Source organism: Callospermophilus lateralis, chromosome 9, assembly GCF_048772815.1.
Source record: "Callospermophilus lateralis isolate mCalLat2 chromosome 9, mCalLat2.hap1, whole genome shotgun sequence".
Taxonomy (NCBI): domain Eukaryota; kingdom Metazoa; phylum Chordata; class Mammalia; order Rodentia; family Sciuridae; genus Callospermophilus; species Callospermophilus lateralis.
Genome location: NC_135313.1, coordinates 53,746,144 through 53,766,931, shown reverse-complemented (window position 1 = coordinate 53,766,931; position 20,788 = coordinate 53,746,144). Strand labels below are relative to the sequence as shown.

Genomic DNA, 20,788 nt, shown 5'->3' with positions numbered 1-20,788 from the left:
GTGTGATATATATATATATATATATATATATATATATATATATATATATATATATATATCGAGAGAGAGAGAGAGAGAGAGAGAGAGAGAGAGAGAGAGGGAAATTGAGATATAATAAAGTGAGTAAAGGTATAACCTGTAGCTCAATGGAGACCACATTAGACTTCTGACAAAGTGAGCTAATCAATAAATACATAATATGATGTATAGACAATGTGATTATGTGCGTGGGCATGTGTGTATATGCAACAATGCTTTCTTTCCTAGGTAACAGAGACATTTAGATATCTTCCATTTTTCACTCTAAAAAAACACTTGGAATAAAAATCAAATGGAATTTAGTTTCTTACAGGGAGAAAAAAATTTAAAGAAAGGTAGGGAAATGGAAAGAAAGTGATATGAAAAGGAAAGCCTAAAGCAATATTTACAATCCATTTAGAGAAAGAAGATTGAATTATAGGCTACTTCAGAACATCCACAGGGTGCTCCCCTATATACATCCATAAATGTAAGTCCAGGAAGATCATTCAATCACTTAACTGTATATACATTTACATAAGAACCAGGAAAAAAGACATATTAGAAAACAAGTATATAGATATAGTTGTGCTTCACAGTTTAGAAAATGCACTCCAGAAACTAGCCTTATAATAAGTCCAGCTATAAAAAAAACTTCATAAAGTTCTGGACAAGAAATAGCTGCTGGCTATCAGGATGATCCATGGAATCTGGATACTGGAAAACATTACAGCTGAGAAGGTGCCTTAGGACCCAAGGCCAAAACGTCCACATTTGCTTTCCTTGACTAAACACTAAAAGAAACAGAGATAATAGTAAATGTGTGAGCTGAAAAGGAACTAAGAGAAGTGATAAGAATTGCTTAGACAGTTTCACGGAATGGAATATTCAGTTCAAAGGACTATGCATTTCCTGATGTTGACAGCAGTAGCCAGTTAAGGTTTGTTTTCTTGTTTGCTTTGTTTTTTTTTTTTAGACTAATGGAAAATGCCATTGACAAAGTCACTTAAAAACCATTGAATGAAACACTTAAGAGAAGCAAAAGCGAGTGAAATATTAATTTTGGCAGGAGAAAGGGCTATAAACGCATTTCTCGTTTCTATTTTTGGTTCCCATTTAGTAAACTGATCAGTTTACACCTGACTGCCTACTATAAAGACCATGAATACAAGCTGTAAACACTGAGTTAAGATCTTGGTGAATCAAAACTTCTATAGCTAGATTTATCCCTCCCCCTTTTTTAACAGGTGCATTATAGTTGTACATAATGGTGGGATTTGTTAAATATTTGTATATGTGCACAGTATAATTTGGCCAATATCACTCCCTAGCACTTCCCTCTCCCTCACCACTGCCCCTACCCCTTGTCTCTTTCCTCTATTCCTAGTGATCTTCCTTTATGGCTGAATAAATCTCCATCATGAATACATAACCCATTTTCTTTATTCAGTCATCCATTGTTGGAGGAAACTCTATACTGATTTCTCTAGTAGTTGTACTAATTTACAATCCCACTGACAGTGTAAAAGTGTTCCATTTTCTCAACGACGTCCTCTCCAGCATATATTATTGTTGGTATTCTTGATGTCTGCCACTCTGACTGGTAGATGAAATCTCAGTGTCATTTTGATTTACATTTCCCTAATTGCTAATGATGTTGAACATTTTTTCATGTATTTATTAGTCATTTGTATTTCTTATTTTGAGAAGTATCTGTTTAGCTCATTTGCCAATTTATTTGCTTTTGGGGGAGGGTGTTGTTTTTTCAGATATTAATCCTCTGTCAGAAGAGTAGCTAGCAAAGATTTTCTCCCATTCCTATAGATTTTAATTTGTTTCTTCCTTTTTCCCTGAAATTTGCAGAGGCCATGAAATATACATTTGTAATAATTAGCTTTGTGAAAGTGTTAAAATCACAAAAATAAAGTAAAATAAAGGTTTTGTTTCAGGAATTATTTTAATAAAATAGTGAGAAGCAAGAGTTATTTTTGGAGGAAGGAGCTTTGCTTTTGTTTTGTTGTTGCTGTTCCTGAAATGGTGCTGTTTTATTTTGTTTTCTGATTACAGTGCATGGAATGCAAGTGGAGAGGGTGCAGCTATAAGCTCATGTTTTCACACATCTGGTCTCTTCCAAAAGAAGCAGAGATTAATAAAATACAGAAAGAGAAAACAAGACAGACATCTAATGGTTAAAAAGAAGGGAGAAGAGGAGGGAGGGTAAAGAGAAGATTCATAAAAGTACAAGTCTGAAGACAAAGGCCTCGGCTCTCCAGGTCCTGAAACAGGCAGACAATGATATTTGGAGTTTCAGCTCCTTCTGGGGACTTGGGAATAAAAGTGCTCCCTTGAGACAGATGACCCAGCTTCATTCCTACAGAACCAACTGCCTCAGGCTTGATGTAATATTACCACCCAGCTGGAGACCTGAGCCATCAAGTCAGCCCTGGTTCTTGACTAGGCGCCAGGGAGTTGTGCACACTGTTAGGCAGGAAGGAGGACCAGAGAGATAGAAGGAAAACAAAGGCCCAAGCAAACCCTCCTGTCAAAAGAAGCTGTAATCCCAATTCAAAAACACATAATTAATATAGACAACTGAATTAGCAACCTGCATAACTGAGCAAAGAGATATGGATAAATCTGTGATGCTAGGGATTTGAACACACCTGTATCAGAGAATGATAGGCAACAAACAGAAAAGTCTTATGAGCACGAACAATTGGAATAACAACTTGTTCTTGATTCCTGTTCATGGGGAAAATCAGCTGGACAAACCCTTGCTATCTAAGACTTTAATCTCTAATAAAAGGAAAGGTGAAGTAAAAAGATGTTTTCCTTGCTTCCTAGGATATAGTTATGTGATGATTTTGAAAGTGAACAACATTGAGGACTTGCCTTATCAGATAGCAAACTGTAGTATAAAACTATAGAAATTGAGGCCGTGTAATACTGGTGCTAAAATAGACAAATAAACCAGCAACAGAATAGTGAGTGCAGAAACTGACCCAGGTATGCTGGATACTTGGTATAATATAGAAGTGGCATTTCAAAGTAGGGGAAAACCATTTAAGGTGATTGGTTTACACACACACACATGCACACACATACAAAAATAAATTATATATATATATATATATATATATATATATATATATATATATATATGTATGTATATGGCCTATATATGCCATTATAGCTGGTTGTAAAGAGTTTTATAACAAAACCCTTACAATACAAATCAAAAAGAGAAAATGATAAATTTGACAGGTTAAAATTAAAACAGAGAGGGCACACTAGAATGAATTGGACATAACTTTCCTATGTTCATATAGGAAGATGAAACCAGACTAACTCCACATTATGTACAACCACAAGAATGGGAAGTTATACTCCACATATGTATGATATGACAGAATACATCCTACTGTCGCGTATAACTGAAAAGAACAAATTAAAAAATGAAAAATATAAAACAGAGAGTGCTACTAAGAAATGTAATATCAGTATGAACTTTCTTCCAAGAGGTGGCTTGATTTCTTTTATCTACTTGCCTACAGATTTTTTTTTCAATATCTTTGCAGTCCATTAACACCAAATGAGTCTCAGTGTTAAGCAGTCAGATTCAACTTTTCCTGAAATGGCATGTTCTTTCAGTCTGTAAATCTAACTTTGCCTTTTTTTTTTTTTTTTTAACAATAAAATGTCCCAGAGCTAGAATTTCCAGTGCTTTTTCCTGTTCCATTTGTCATGTTGTCTTCAGAGATACCAATTATCCTTATTTTGAACTTCTTTTATTCTGACCGCCTTCTTATCATTCTTTTCTCTCTTTATACCTTATCACTTTCCATTTCATTTTCAATTTTATCCTTTCTGTCCCTGAAAGCATTTTAGAAATGTCTTTTCTTTTCTTTCTTTCTTTCTTTTTCTTTTGTTCTTTCCTTCTTCCTTCTCTCCCTCCCTCCCTCCCTCCTTCCCTTTTAATGTAATATCCATTTCTGTATGGTTATATATTTTCTGCTTCTTTCCAAGCTCTATCATCTCACTTTAATGGTCTTTTTTTTATGCTACTCATTTATTCCTTGAGCCCTTGTATCTCTGTTTTGAACATTTCTTTTTTTCCTAAGAGGTCACATTATCTTTAATTTCATTTCATGGGAAACTGTCATCAATTTTTGTGGTGTGTGCTCTTTGCCTAGCTTTCACTTCCACGTCCCTTTCGGTTTTGTGCTTATGATATCTTTGCAGAAGCCCCATGGTGGTGGCTCTTTGTTATGTACTAATCTTTAAATGAATAATGGGGTGGGGGATATGTGTGATTATCTAAATAAGGGTTCTGTAAACTGTTGTCTGCAAGCCAAATCTGGGCTACCACCTGCTTTTTTAAATAAATAAAATTTCATTTACTGTTCTAAGTAAAGTTTTATTGGAACATAGCCACATATATGTTGTCATGATTGCTTTTGGGCCACAGTGACAGATTTGAAGAGCTGTAACAGAGACTGTATAATTTGGAAAACCTTATATATTTACTATCTGGGTGTTTCCTGAAAAAATGTACCAGCTCCTAACCTAAGGAATGTGCTTAGTTCCACTTACTGGTTAGTACTGATAAAAGACTCCAGGCTTGGTACTAAGTTAAAATGTTAATATGTAGCTTTTTCTCAGGTAGAAGTTTTTTTTTTTTTTTTTAATTGGTTGTTCAAAACCTTACAAAGCTCTAAGTGATTTCTCTCCAATGAAAAAGACCACCATAGAGGGTACAGTTTATGGTCTAGGTTTGTCTCTGAGCAGTTTTGTTTCTGACCTTAAAAGCCTACCCTAACATTGCCAATAAGCACCTAATTTCTCAAATGCTTCTTACACTGGTTTTAACATCATACTGGTTCCCTCATAAATTAAAGAGTTTGAAAAAATCTGCACTTATTTTATAAACACAAGAGTCATAATTTTGTCTTTCATAAAATTATATTTTAACAAGTAAGAGGTAGGAATCTGGCTTTCCGTATTTTTTTTTCCTATTGCTAGACACTTGTTTCCAAAACATGTGTAAAATAATCCATCATTCTCTCCACCCATCTAATTTCAAACCTTTTCTTTGTCATGTATGCAAATGGAGAAAGTAGAGAATGCAATTTGTGTATTGGGAATAAATTTCAAAGGCCTCAGAGCTTTTTCCTCAGCCGTGTGGAAAAGTAATGTATTATTTTTCTATAACTCAACTAAATCTCTTCTCGATCCCCACTTCTGCTTGTCGACAGAACACAAAAGAAATAGACCACTGTAGTTAAACTCGATCACTTCAAATTTTCTCAGTCTTTCAGATTTAAACTCACTGAATGCTGAAACTTTCTCCAGGTTGACTTGCAACTTCCTGGGAGTTTTGGAGCAAAGCTGCAGACTAGGGAGATCCTCTGGCCCAGATTAGCCCCCAGCTGAAGGCAGGACAGCCCCACTGGGCCTCACAGTCATTCCTAACACTGGGATGCTTCCAGGACATGGTCACAATATCATGTCTCCTTAATCTGACAGCAGGCTTCTTCAGGTCCCAGCCTTCTCTCTATTAACTTTGGTGAGAAAATGGGGGAAAACCGTATCCGCCTCTCCTGCACTTCTGGGGCTTTAGGAAAACTGGGATGCACTCACTACCCCTTATCTCTGCCAACACTGCTAGGTCTCATCTTCTCTGTAGTGGAGTCTGGGGAACCAATGTTCAACTCCCCCCAGCCTGGACTGCCACTCCCACCACTGTATGGCATTGGAGTCTTGGGGGTGATGTTAGGAAGACTGGCTACAATGGTGAATTCTCTTCCCTTATTCTGGGCAATTTAAAGATTTGGCTATTCGAAGACTTCATCTGTTCTCTTTCTAAATCTATTATTTTGCTCATAGTTTTAGCCTCTGATTTCTTCAAGCCTTTAAGAAATCCTGGTTCTTACTGATGCAAAGTTTGGGTTTGTAAGAATGATTACACTTCTATAAATTTTAAAAGCCCAGAATTAAATATTCGCTTCTATATTCTGTATACTCCCTCCCCTGAAGCAGAATTCCAGGCTAACCCGAGACTTGGGGAGGGAGTCAGGAGAGGGCTTCCTTTCACATCTTGATATGAATCCTCTTTTCTGTCATTTTTGCTTTATGTTATGTTGATAATTACTGGTTGTAACAAATCTAAAACTGAAACTAGTACTCTGCACAGGAAAAAGCTCTTTGCTGTTATAGCGGCATCAAAGGTGATGGAGATCGCTAGGAAGCATTCTGCTAGCAATAGGCTTGCTGATAATAACAAGGAAGAAAAGGTCATAGGTAATAAAGGAAAGCTATAATTGAATGCTGGATTTGTTGGTGATGCTGAAATCTTGCATCCATTCCTTTATAATTATTAACACATCTCTATTATTGAAATGCTTTCAGTAACGATGACTTTGTCAAGTTTGAAATTCTTATAACACACCTTTTTCCTCCTCAGAAATAATTCTCTCAACCATACAAGAGAACAGTCTTGATTAGCTTCTCACAGGTGTTGGGGTCTTTTGGAATCCATTCTGTTCAGCTGTTTTCTTACAAGGCTATTAGTCTCCCATTTTGTAATGCTTTTTAACAGCTTCACAGGCAAAATCTCACCTATTGCTCATCATTGTTGCCTTTTAACAAACTGTATGATTCTTCGTACATGTTTACTTTGCATATGAACTTTCAGGAATTAAAAATCACATCGTCAAGTTGCAGTTTTGTTTTCTTAGCCTTGAAAAGATAAAAACCTATCTAGGTCTGCTTACTTGATTCGATATGTCAATCAAATCAAATCAAATTGTGTTTATAAATCTCGCTTGGGTCTCCTCTCTACTAGTCATTCATATGCCTCGTTAAATCTAGATGACAAAGGATTTTACTATCAACCTGTCATTCAGCATTCTGAGCTGGGGGAAGAAGGAAAGTCCAACCAAAGAACATTGCACAGTTTTCTGTCTGTTGATTCTACTGTGCCAGCAACAAATTTTGGTGCCTATTCAATCTGGCTTTGCTTTGATGAGAACTGTGTCAAAGGTAAGCATAGAGCTGATGGATTTCTGCATGTGATGCCCAACTTCTCCACCACCTTTCCTGACAGCAGCCTTGGCAAAGAAGTCTTCACAGCTTTACAACACATCCCCAGATTTGCCCCCCAGGACTGGAGGAGTTCATCCTCACTTTGAGGTGGCGGGGTGGGAAGAGAGAAGACATGATTTGTGGCCCAGCATTTTCTGCTCCAGCCCCACTGATATATAGTATCTAGCAGTGATAACAACAACAAAAAAGCTCTTTAACTTTCAGTGATATGCCCATAACTCTATTGCTTGTACCATCTACCTAGACGATGTTTTTTGACACCACTATTTTATATCATGAATGTATTATAGTCCCTACTCTCCAGCCCTGCCCCCATCTTTAATATGAGTTTACATAATCTGCACTTTTTAATTTGATTTACCAAAGAACTAGGCCTCAAGAGCTAGATTAGCAAGAATAAGCACCCTTGGTTGGTTAAATTACTTTTATGTCCTGTTTACAACTGAACTAACCAACAATAAGTTTGTGCTTATCCAGATTCCAGCCTACCCTGCAGCCACTTGCTCTTTCAGAGAACTGGGAGTGCCTCAGGGTGATCCTGGCAGCAGAAGCCTCAACCCCTGTTCCTTATTGCCTTTGTCTAGTGGGGTCTTCCTGGCAGCCTGCCAGGCACCAGTGAGCACCTTGGGCCCTTCCCACTCCTTTCAGGGGCTTTAGAGTCAAGTGATTAGAGTGACTCTGGGAAGTTACTCTGCTCTTGAAGTCTTATTTCCTCATCTATAAAATTAGGGTAATACTAACACCTTCCTCATAAGGTGAGGAATAAAGGAACTCAAATGCTTCTCAGAGGGCCTGGAGCATTCCATAATTTATGGGATTATTGGTGTGAGTGTGTGTGTGTGTGTGTGTGTGTGTGTGTGTGTGTGTCCATCCTCCCAAAGGCCAGCTGAGTTTTACACAATTGCAGGATACTTCCAAGGTTATTGTTTGTGTAAACCATACCCACCCAGAAATAATCCCAAGCTTTGGTAAAATCTGGGGAAACACTCTTAAACATTTTCAACATGCATAGATGTTTTTAAAAACTCAATGCTGTGAGTTTTATAATACTTATTAAATCAGTAAAATTTATCCTCAAGTTCTTATTCTTTGAGGAAAACAGACCTAAAGGCAAAGATAATAATCTTTTCTAAGTACAGGAAAATATCATTCTCTAAGGTATTAAAATAGTTCTTAATTGCTATATAATTCCTGGTCTTTGAGGAGAATTCTCAGCAAAGACATAAATTGCTGCCAAGGGTTCAGACATTTAACTTTCAAGAACTTAGATTGATGAGATCATTATTTTCAATATTGTTGTATAATTTTTCCAGCAGGTTTCTCCCAAAGAGCCAAAGGGCTGAACAGAACCTAAAAGCTGGCCACAAATCACCAAGGTGCAGCAAGCTACAGGCCCTATGCTCCATGATGCTTCCCTCAGAGTACCAGGAGCCCTGGTGAGGTGGGAAGGTACCAGCTCCACTTATTCATGCTGCTCTGTGCCAGTGTCCACAGATCCAGAGAAGCAGGGAAAGAGCCTGGAAATCCCAGCAAGACCAGTATGCAGTAGAGAACAGCCCAGCTAAGGCTGCTCACTGGGAAGCTCAAATTCAATTTGGCTCCAAGAGCTAAGGGCACAGCTTCTCCAGTCATTTGCTTGCTTGCCCTGAGGGGCATTGTTTGAGCTGCAATCCACTCCCAGGAGTATAGAGGATCTTCCACCTAATGGGCAAATAAAGTGGGAGGCTGGCACTTTAGCTTGTCTTTTAACTGAGCTGTTGAGACTGGGCAAACCATTTAGCCCTTTAACTCCTTCATTTGCAAATGCACAGGGCTGATAGATGTTGAAGGTCCCTGCCAGCTGAGAGTCTACATTTCTAAGGTGAGAACAAGACAAGAATGAAAATACACCTGAAGGAAACACATTTCCATTTAGAAAACGTCACCTCTTGTCCTTAGAAGACTCAGGAAGAGAGTTGTTCCCGTCACAGCTGCATAGGTTTAATTACAGGTAAACTCAACATCATCCCATTTACAGTCCTTGACTTATATGAAAAATAAAAGATAACTTACTGGTGATTCAATGTCCTCCAGGAGTAAAACAGAGCAGCGTTCACATTTCAACAGAGTTTGGGCCCGGTGCATTATTTTCTTGACAATTTTCTCCAGGTCAGTCTGTTCTTCAAAGAGGTCATTTACCACCTCTAGCAAAGCCTGGTAAGGAGATGGATGTATTTAGGAGATGAAAAAGTTGGTGTTTTTTTCCCCTCAAAACTCTATGTAGTCTTTTGCTCTAATAACACAAACGATTTTGTGTGGCTGATTTTTAAAGCATTTATGATTGTTTAACATAGTTCCATCATTTCATTTTATAACACTCTGAAACTGCACAATACAACTGGAGAATGGAGTCCATCCATATACTGGGGACCATGTCATTAGTTATAGGATTTTTTTCCTTCCATGACTATAGTTTTTCCACAATGTTGACTAATTACAAATTCAACTTTTTAAAAATAACAAGTACTTAATTCTCTGAAAAGGACATTTATTTCAGAAAACCACAAAATATCTCTTCTTCACTGTCAGGAAAACACAGCTTCATGATCAAAGTTTAGACTTATTATTGCTAATACACATTGCTCACAGAATTCAGAAATAATTATAGATGTGAATGTTCAATATGGACCAGAGACTTTAGAAATATAACTAAAAACCGCAACTAATACTTCTACACAAATAGAGGAAATGCTACCAAACCACCACTGTGCAAGAGAACATTTAGATACATCTATATATCTCAGGAAAGAAAATGTCTTTAAAGTTCTGTTGAAATAGCAGAATGAAAAGCACACTAATTAAAGAAAGGGCTTAAAATTCTAAGTTTAGCTCATTTAAAATTAAACTGTCACTTTTCTGGCTAAGTAAGCTTGAAAATTATGCTGAAATAATATTTGTTTGGAATTTTTAAAGACATGGGTATTGTCAGAAGTTTCAGAATAGTGGGCTATGTATAAGTTGCAGATATTATGCTTCTATCAGAGCAATCAGAGAATTACACAGCCAGGGAATTGCACCAGAGGATGCTTTATTCAGCAGAATTTATTAAGCTATGCCATCTTAGATCTGACCTCTCCTAAAAGAATTTCATGAACCTTCAAATTCACATCTATTCAGCATGGTGTTGATCATTATCCCAGGGGCATGACTAATTTTCAGCTCTAGTAATGAATTTGATTTGTCCTGAAACCCTTTGAAACTTATAAAAAAATTTTTCTCTGAATCTATTCAGGTAGAAAAGCATTTGAATGGGTTAAGGGATCCATGAAATGAATCAAGTTTACTGAGCAACTGAAAGAGGACCAACGTTCCCTGTCTAGCATTCCCTCCAAGAAAGACTGGCTAAGTGACATATTGCTCTGTGATCCCAAAGCAAAGAGAAACACCAGGAGATAAAAACAGTTTTAAGCGAAGCTTTACTCTTTGGCATTTGGACAGCAAATTGCTGGAAGAGGTCAATGCACAAAAGCTTCATACTCAAACACAACATTAACAACGAGATAATTTGTCTGACTAATTACAGGCAAAATTCCCTGTTAGTAAGGGGGGAAACATTATTGCCTTAATCATACAGATTATTTCTTCACATGGATCATATTAACTGAACAATTATTTAACTTTTCAATTTGTTTTGACTGCGTGGAGAGAGCCTCTGGGACCTGTATACAAGAACATTTATCTCTGAGGAAAAACAAATGTGTCTTGAGTCTTGCACTGACAAATCACATTGTAGTAATTTTATTGTTTCTAATTAAAAATTGCTGTTTTATTATCAAGTGATGAAAGTTTTGCAAATACCAATGCAGATTAGCTCCAGAATAGGAGAGAAAGAAAATCTAGAAAGCTATGCAGCTCACCTGGCACTGAAAGCACTTCACACACTTTAGTACTCTGCTTCTTACTGTCACTTGCCTTCTAGGAAAAGTGTTTGCACTTCCCCCCCTTGTTCTTCTGGTGACCTAATTTCGCTCCTGTGTTCATCCTTGAATCTCTACCCTTCTCTTACCCACACATTCCTTCTCAGATTAATCCAACTAGTCTATCTCTTTATTTCATAGTATTTCTCTTTAAAGTGCTTTATTGCTACCTGATGTTATAGTATTCTTATTTTTTTTACCTATTATTCCTGCTGGCATAGTAAGTTCTCTGAGAACTTGGATGTACAGTATCTGAAAGAGTACTATACAGTATTTGTTAAATGAGTAAATGAATTGTGTAATGCACAAGGAGGAAAAGACTAATAATACATAAAATTTCCCTTAAGGAGTTCAAAATACATTTGGTGAGAAGGGCTATGGATGACTATAAAAATATAGTCTGTTACCCACAGAAGAACAATAGTGGTATATGCAAGGAGAAATAGTAAGTGAAGAAGGGGAGATTAACTGGAAGGTTGAGCTGGCTCCTTAAAGATATGGAAGGCTGGTGGTAGAAGGAGCAAAGGGTACACACAAGGCTTTGAAGGCAGAGGGGCAATGTGGTGAAAGGTGTTACAATGTGAAACAGGTTGTTTTCTGGAATTCATTGACTGTATCTCTGGAGCAGAAGATGAAAGGTGGTAAATTTGGATCTAAAGATGAAAAAAAGAATCAGATAAAAAAAAAAAAAGGTGTGGTGTGCCATGCCAAGGATGATGGCTGTGTGGTCAACTGTGCCCCACTGCTTTCTGTGATACATTCCTACATATTCATACCTCATAAATGAAATCTTTAATCAATTTGATTACAAGATTATGGAGAGGTTTTCGAGTCCTTTTGAACATCTTGTTGTCAAATATATTTCTAAGTTGATTTAAATCAACTTAGATTTAAACATATGGAGTGAGCCTCATATGATTTAATCTCTACTTGATAATTGAGCATTTTTTGAGCATCAGTCTTTTTTGTCCCAAGTATAGTGAGATGCTCTTCCAGAAAAACCTTTCAGTTCAAAACTAAATCTGGAAGGTGGATTCAAATCATGTTTGTTAATACACTGCGCTCCTTAAAGGAACTAAATTGTTTTAAAAAAACCCCCACCAAATTGTGTTATTGTTTCAAAGCCACAAGTAAGCAAGAATACATCAAGTGCCTTTGAGTATAGATGTGAAATGAAAATCCTTTTCAAAAGTAGCTAGCACACTTTCTTCTCCCAACCAACAATGGAAAAGTCATGTCCACTTCCATTTGGCCTTATTGCTTAAAGGGAGCCTTCAGCCATAGGCCTGCAGGATAATACAAATGAAAAAGATTCCTGGACTATTCAAAAATCATCTGCTGTTTTTAAAAGACATAATGACTCAGAAACTGTAAAGACAAGTACTCACCCTGCTTCTTTCGTATTCTTTCCTTGAGGCAGCAAAAAGCTGAGCATTAGATATGGCAATTCCACAAAAGGGAAGATACATCTGCATGACCTGAGGCAAAGAAAGCATTAAGAACATTAAAGCACCCATCGCTAAACTAAACTCCACTTTCCTTGCACATGCCTGATTGGAACACTTTACTTTCCACCATAGGGATTGAGTGATAGTAGTTAACTTCAGAAGGGATTTTTTTCTGAATTAACTATAAAATAGTTAATAGTTTAACTGGGGAACTCACATCTTTGAAGACAGAAAGTGAACCAACAGCTTATGATACCTATCACAGAGAAAGTGTGTGTAAAACATACGTATTCCTACTTTGATAAAAGAAATATTCCTACTTTGATAAAAGAAAAATGAGTGAGTGAGTGGAGCTGGGATACAGATGGAATTTTAAGGCCTGTACCCACCTCACACTTGGAGGTAGGCAGGATAAAAACCAGTTCTTTTGTACATCTCTGTAGTAGGGATCTCACTTGACTTGTTAACAAGCTACTAGATTTAAACATGCCTGTTAGGATGGGCTCAGCAAAAAAATTGAGTCGAGGGCCTAGTGGCCTTCTGTGAAAGAGCACTATTCTGTCCACTGCTAGGTGCCTCCAGCTGGACATAAATGCACACTGGTGGGATAGTTCTGCAGAGCTGGGCTGAGGAGCCCATTGGAGAGAAGCCCTCCTATGGGAGGAAACACAGCTGGGCAGGGTCGGACCTGAATGAAGATGTACCACCTGGAACTTCCACTCAAATTCACATCTAGAATATCTATTCCAGACAGATAGAGGTCTCCAGGTGAAAACTGAAGTGGCTATTTCCCTAAATTCTTCACAAGTGGAAGAAACAAGTGACATTTCTTTGGGACTTCTCTAATGTCGAAGGAAAACAGCATGTTCTATCATAGTCTGTTTCTCTCTCTGTCTGTCTCTGTCTGTCTGTCTGTCTGTCTCTCCCCTTCTCCTTTTCTCTCTCTGGCCTCTCTCTCTCTCTCTCTCTCTCTCTCTCTCTCTCTCTATGCACACACACTTTATCACATGCTGTGATGCCCTATGAAGAGGAACAGAGCAACAGCAACACAGAACAGTTCCAAAACTTTCCAGTAGAGTTTAGCAGGTCACCCACACAGAAGCCAGGGGGAAACACCTCTGGGACATCTGGAGCAAAATTACCTCTAGTAAAAGGTGATTTTGCAGAAGATTCGAGATATATAAAAGACGAAGGTTAATACACATTCCCTGTCATTTCTTTCCTATTAAAATCCTGCTTTGGCTGACAGCATGTTCACCTCTGAGTAAGGAACCCTGAAAGAGTTTCAGAGCTCCATGGAAGCTAAAGAGATGACCTCACTCTTTAAGAAAAGAGAGGAACAATGAGATTGGTACTAAAAAAAAAGTAAAAATGAGATCAACGATCTGTTGTTGTTGCTGCTGCTACACGGGGAATGAACCTAGGACGTGCTGCCATTGAGCTACTTCCCCAGCCCATTTGATTTTTATTTTGAAAGCGGGTCTTACAGGTTGCGGAGGCTGGACTTGAACTTGCTGTCCTCCTTGTCTCAGACTCCAGAGTCACTGGGATTAAAGGCTTGTGCCACCACACCTAGCAAATAAGTTCATTTTTGCAGATCTTTCAGGATAAATTTCTTCACTGAATTTCCATATTGTCTTGTGGAGCCAGATATTGTTTCTGTTTCCCCTTCTTCCTCTTCATGCCTCAGTTATTTTTCCATAAGCCAGCAGGGAGCTCTTGAGATAAAGCTGCCAGATAGACCCCTAGAATTTCCCTGCCTTTTGCCAGAAGAAAACTACTTTCAACATCACCTGCACACACTGAAAGCAGTTTCCTTGCAGTTCTCTGGTTTTGTTTTTTGTTTTCTTGCCCAGGAGACAGTGTCCATGATGGAGATAAAGGAGAGGAGGAAGTATGGATCACTTATTTTAACTTTCTACCATTTATTTAATTGTTTTATCTATTTATTTTTGTCTTCAGGGGATATAAGCCTAAGGTGGTTTATAAGTCAATCAAGTAGAAAGAAGAATGTGACCAAGTGAACATGCAAAACAGGCTTGTTTTACTTACTTTTTAATATGAGTTGAGCTAAACCAGGCATTAGGAATAATTTAAAAAGAATTGGAATGTTAAATCTAAATCACATCATTTTTGTTCTTTTGATGACTTTTCTGTGTGAATTCAATAATTCACTTAGCCTCTGTCTGAACCTATTTCCTTACCTGTAAAATACCAGGCTTTTGGTTCTTTTTATTCTAATATTCTGTGAGTCTGATAGTTAGAAACATTAATGAGCTGTAATATTCCATTTGATGGGAAAACAAAGAATCCAATAAACCTACTTGTATCTTATTCAAGAAATAATCCTTTATAATAGTAATTGACATTGATCGTGTGGCAGGCATGATGGTCAGCATTTTATAGGTATTATATCCATTTGATCTTCACAATGACCTATATTATACCACTAATTCTATTTTTAAAATGAGAAATCTGAAGGTTCAAGAGTTTGCACAAGTTTGCAGGAGATAATTATACACAAGTCTCATGCTTCCGCACATCTTGCAAACAGAAGCACTGGTTCTAAGTTTCAAATAGTCTCAGAAGGCAGAGATATCATCTCCTTCCATAGCAAAGGGCAGAATTTTACTATCTAATACCATAAAGATAGTATCTCCCTCTAGGCATTGCTATTATTATGAATAATAACCTGCCCTTTTTCACGGTTCAGGAGTCTTTTGTCTTCTGTCTATATCCATGAGCAATGGCTGACTAAATTGTCGTCTTGCAAGTATAGTAAAATTTCAGACTCTTCAAAGTTCCCTTATATATAAGCAATGGAGCTGGGTTTTGAACCTAATCACCCTGACCCCTGAATCTACCTTCTTAACTCCTGCATTATCCTGCCTCCCAAAGTAGAATATATCTTCCATATCATTAGTGTGATGGCCCAGTTAGCTGCATCATTAGTAAATTCTTTGAGTGTATGAACAGCTACAAGAGACTGAAGATAGAGAAAATAGTTCTGGTAGAGCAGACATAGCCCAATTTCTAGAAGAACAAGTCCTCAGGTGATGGGTGATCTGTCTAGCAGTTGATTTAAGGTAAATCCTAAACAGAGAGCAGACTACACTGATAGGCATCACAATGTGGTTATGGACACCAGAGTAGAATATTCCAATAGAAAAAAAAAAAGCTGACTTTAGAAGAGTCTAATGTCAAAATAGCAAGGCCCCAGCTTCCTAGAGACTTGTGGATCAGATTACTCCCTTGGTGGTGGAAGAGAGGGAAAAAGCAGGAGAAAGGATGGGCGTTTGCTCAGGTGTTAAAATGGGTCCTGTGTTGTGGCTCCTGCTACAGAGAGAAGACAGGGCCTGGGGGACAGGTTGGGCTGTGTGCACTGCAGAGAGCAGTCCTAGGCTCAATGGGAACACTTCAACATCCCTCAGAACCTGAGAACATCCAATGTCAATTAATAGCAAACTTCTCCTCCTCATTTTTGTTTCTGTCAAGCCTAGCTTTGGTCTAAAAATTCGGAATTTGTAAATGATTTTTCCAAATAGTACATGCTGTTTTCTTATGGCTAGTACTATGTACGATCAAGAAAGCATGTAGATCAGATTGACAGGATTAGTTCTTTAATCTACACAACTGTGTTTAATGAAGGCCCCCATCTGCCCCAATTTAGTCCTGACAGATGAGTGGTACTGTCACAGCTTTAGGAAAAGCAACTCCATGTCTTTCTCCATTATAAATATCTAGCAAGTGTCACTTTCAGGAAATTTTCTCATATAAACCCCTCATATCTCAGTGTAACTCCAATTCTTATTCTTCTGTGGAGATAAAAGTGCTGCTAATTTAAACCAATTATGAAGCATTTAACATGACATTTTGAATGCAAAAGAGACACCTACTGTCTTATTTTGTGCACTCTAATTTATCAAGTTGATGCTTCCACAGAGCAACCAAACAAAAACAAATGGCACAACCAACACCCTGCTCACTGCAGGTGGAATGTATAGATCAGCTCAACTTAACAAGAGCTGCCTGATTGCCTTCTCTCATCACAAACGGGGTGAACAGTGTAGTACGTACAATAAACTACATGACACCACTACCACTCTCAAGTGTGCCACTAGCTTTAACTATGTTTCTGAAATGATTCTTAACAAGATCATTCTCCTTCAATAGTTACACAGAAAACAAAGGCCAAACTTCAAGTTTCATTGTGTAATTAATGACCTCCAAAGATTTGGCCCTCACTATATCTCCTAGTCTAGACAGTCTATGCTTTAATGACACTGGAACATTTCCCCCAGTTCACTGTCAAATACTCTATATCCCATGATGTCTCTACCATCCGCATCACCTGGAATTCTTTGCCCTTCTACTCCTCACCTCCATCTATATCTGTCAAAATTTTAATGATCATTTAAAAAGCTGTTATAGTTATTATTTGGTTTATACCTATTTTAAATAAGATAAAATAAAACATGTTCATTTTAAAATCATACTTTTACATTTGCATTTTCCTGAATAATTTGTTTAAATACTTCAGATATGTTTTTATATCTGTGTCTTGTGTTGTACTAGACCCACTTGAAAAATTAATTTTAAATTGCTTTACAAAATAATCACCTCAAATTAAGTCAATGGGGAAAATGTTCTGTAGTGAACAGCATTGGAAGGCAGAAACATCTCCTTCCAGATCAGAGGGAAGAATGACTCACTGTGCAACACATGATTAAGATAATATCTCACTCTGTGGTAGGGGTCAGGCAGGCTTATTGTTCATTAGAAAATATTTGGGTTCCATACATTGGAGATTCCTCTCCTGTAACACAATTCCCTGTGTAATTTGTGTGTGATTTGACTATTGAACATTTTATCCCAAGCCATCAGCATCCATTCACATATGATTAAGATCATTGCTTTTGTTCATTTTTCCTGTAGGTATATATCATGAGCTTCACAACATAGCCACTTAGCATTTGTAATTATAAGATAAGGTCCCCAGGAACAATTATTAAAACTATGTTAAATTTCTTTATTCCCCTTTTTTATTAAGCCAATTGCTCTTGATTCTATTTTTCTCATTCCCTCTACTACATTCTGCTTCCTTCATTTTCATGATTAATCTAGAAATTTTATATATCATTTAATAAAATCTAATTGTAACATTTAGAATTGAAACATTTTAATTCTCAATATTTGTTTTTAAACACATATTTTAGCTTTATTACCATAAACATTTCTGTTATTATTATTAGTCAGTGTTTATTTGTATTTACCCACAAGAAGACCAAAACTGACCCTCTTCATTCCTTGTAGTATCTCCTTCCTTACTTCCTTCTTGGATAGTTTCATTCTTTTTGAAGATAGTCCTTTATAATAATCCGTAGTGTTAGTGGAAAGTGCTGTGCTTTTGTTTTGTATAAACAAATGTTTATTTTATGATCAATCTTAAAATGTAATTTAGTTTGGCATGCAATTCAGATTTGCAGTTATTTTCTCTCAGTACTTAGAAGATATTAGTCCTCTATCAAATTGGCTGTTGATGCCACTAAAGGTCAGCTGTCAGTATAATTATTTGTGGTTTATCTGTCTTTGTTTCTGGTTTCTTTGAGGTCCTAGTTATGCATTTGTACATTTCCAACCTCTAACAAAGGCTTAATTGAATCATATAAAATGGTAATGTATAAAGAAGATTCCTGACTTACAAAGGTTCAACTTAAATTTCTGGACTTTATGATGGTTCAAAAGCTATATACACGCAGTAGAAAGCATACTTCAAATTTCAAAATTTGATCTTTTCCTGGGCTAGCAATAGTTGGTACAATATTCCCTCCCTTGTGATGCTGGGCAATGAAGCAAGCAGCTGCTTCCTGTCAGCCATGTGATCACAGGGCAAATGATCAATACCCTTCAGTGTACTGTGTTGCTAGACTAGGATGCTTAGTAAGTTAGGTGTATGAGGATATTTTTTAACTTACATGTGTTTATTGGGATGTAACAACACCATAAGTCAAAAAGCATCTGTATAATGAACAATAATTACTGTGGATGAAGATAATATTTTACTTTCATGATTCACTGCTCACAGAGTGGGGATCTTTATTGCCAAACAGGATGTGCTACCCTCTGTCATTCATTGACATTGCATTTCAGCACTCTAGGCCAGACTCAACCACATTATGGACACCTACATGAGCATGTGACCCACAGTTTCTAAATAAACATGCAGGAGACACAGACAAATACATTTTTGAAAATAGGGAGCCAAAAAACAAAACCTAAAGCAGTGTGGGAAATATTAAAAACAAGATATGTTTCTTTCTTTTGTTCTAGTCCCAGAGCAACAAATGTTTTAAGAAAACAAAGAAGAAAAACAAAATGAGGAAGAAAAAAAACCCACCAATAACAATATACTTCTCCATTCTATTCTTTCTGAAGTACTGAAGTTCCCCTCTCAAAAAAAAAAAAATGATAAAATCCTAATTTGGCCTTCACCATCTAGTTTCTCAATGCCAAAGGTCTAAAACAGCCTTAATGACCAAGAAGCTAATGAGTCTGTACACCCTTGTGCAGCACTTTTCAGCTTGAAAGCACTTTGTGAACATTGGCTAATTAATCTTTACAACATCCCACTCAGAAAGGGAGTAAAGCTGAAAATCATTAAACAGTGTAAAAAAGTCACTTTAGCCCTGGAAACTCATAAAAGTATCATTAATAAGCATAAAATCTGAGCACTGGGCCTTCCATCAATGTACTAAAGAAAGACAGTAGGTAGTCAGTCTTTCCAAACTTGCAAACCACAGAGGTTATTAAAGCTCCATGGTCTGGTCTGGTCCAATTATGCATCATTAAAGAAAGCCAAGGTCTGCACTGGAGATTCCCAGGGGAGTTGGGGCCATGCCCTCTACGGACCCCACTTCTGGAAGACAAAACAGCCTGGCCGGATGCATCACTGTCAGCTGTATGAATGCATGAGAGAAGATTTTCCCACCAACAGGCAATACCTCCTCTCTCCGTGCAGATGCTGAAAACCTTATCCTTATTGTTCCATCTGCCCTGGGGCATGAAGGGGATGAACTTGGATGCAAAGCTTCCCTGGTTCCTGGCCTACTGATATAAAACTAAGGATGATTTAAGAGACTTATAATTCAAACACTAAATAAACGAGAGTACAATAATTTGGAAAATAACATATCAAAATATGAAAGCAGTTACATTATTTTCAAGTAATAAAACATTTCAAAACATTTCAAGGAATAGAATATTTTAAAACAGTAAAAAAAATGAGTTTGAAGCTTTCTAAAGTTTCTAGAGGAGATTTCTGCTTCCAGCAGTATCATTCACTACATTTACTACCTGGGGGATTCATGGCCAGCATCTCATTGGGGGTTCTTCTACCTGCCTAGGAGGGTGTAAGCCACCCTAAAATTTAAAATTTCAAATAATTAGTGAATAACAAAACACAAATATTCAGAAATATATTTACAAAAGGCAAAGCCCCTGATAGATCTAGTCCACATGGGTTCTGTAACTAGACAAAGGAAAGATAGCTCCGGTGGTTTATTTAAGGGGGTACATCAAAGGCAGCAGCGATAAGGTTTCAAGGGTAGAGTTTTGCTTCCTGATGTCTTACAGTCAGCAGGTTGATTGACATCTTGGCAGGTCACACCCATCTCAGGTGCTATGTGGGCCAAGGCAGAACTGGACAGATTCACATTGTCCCTGGGCAATTGACCAGAGGAAATGTCCACTGGTCATTCTCAGACACCAGATGTCTCTCTCCACAAGGCTTCCATGCCCAGTGACCCACATGCAACCCATGGACAGTTCCTGACAATTCACTGTAATCTTGCTTCTATTCAAATTCATCAATAAGAATACTTGGGGCTCTTATTTCAAGCATTAGAATCACAAATGAATCTCATTAGATCACATCAAAATACATATACTCTGGGATAAAAGATACCTCTTTCTATCAGAGATGTGCTCATTTCAAAGAAAACAGCCTCCAAAAGATACAGAAACAAACTTTGCTTTTTGCTTTTTTAAAAATGGCATGAATAGATTATCTAAATACATGCTTTTTGAGAGTGTCAATCAAAAGAACTAACATGTTAAGGAATGGATTGGGGCTTCATTCACAAAAGATGAGGAAGAATAAACTAGCAAATAAAGAAATAGGAGAAGCTTGGTTTTAGGAGACAGAAGCAGGGACAGAACAATGCAATAGAGGTGCAGCAAGGAGCAAAGATAGAGAGAAGAGCC

General features: G+C 37.4%; 1 protein-coding gene across 1 annotated transcript in view; it reads right to left on the bottom strand.

The window, feature by feature from the left end:
* The window catches only part of Pde11a (phosphodiesterase 11A), a 390,557-nt gene that overhangs the window by 225,213 nt on the left and 144,556 nt on the right, over positions 1-20,788 (bottom strand). The window contains exons 3-4 of the mRNA XM_076866019.2: positions 12,467-12,556; positions 9,175-9,315 (exon numbers count right to left, since the gene is read on the bottom strand). Of these exons, the coding sequence (XP_076722134.2) occupies positions 9,175-9,315; positions 12,467-12,556 (231 nt within the window). The remainder of the gene's footprint in view (positions 1-9,174; positions 9,316-12,466; positions 12,557-20,788) is intronic.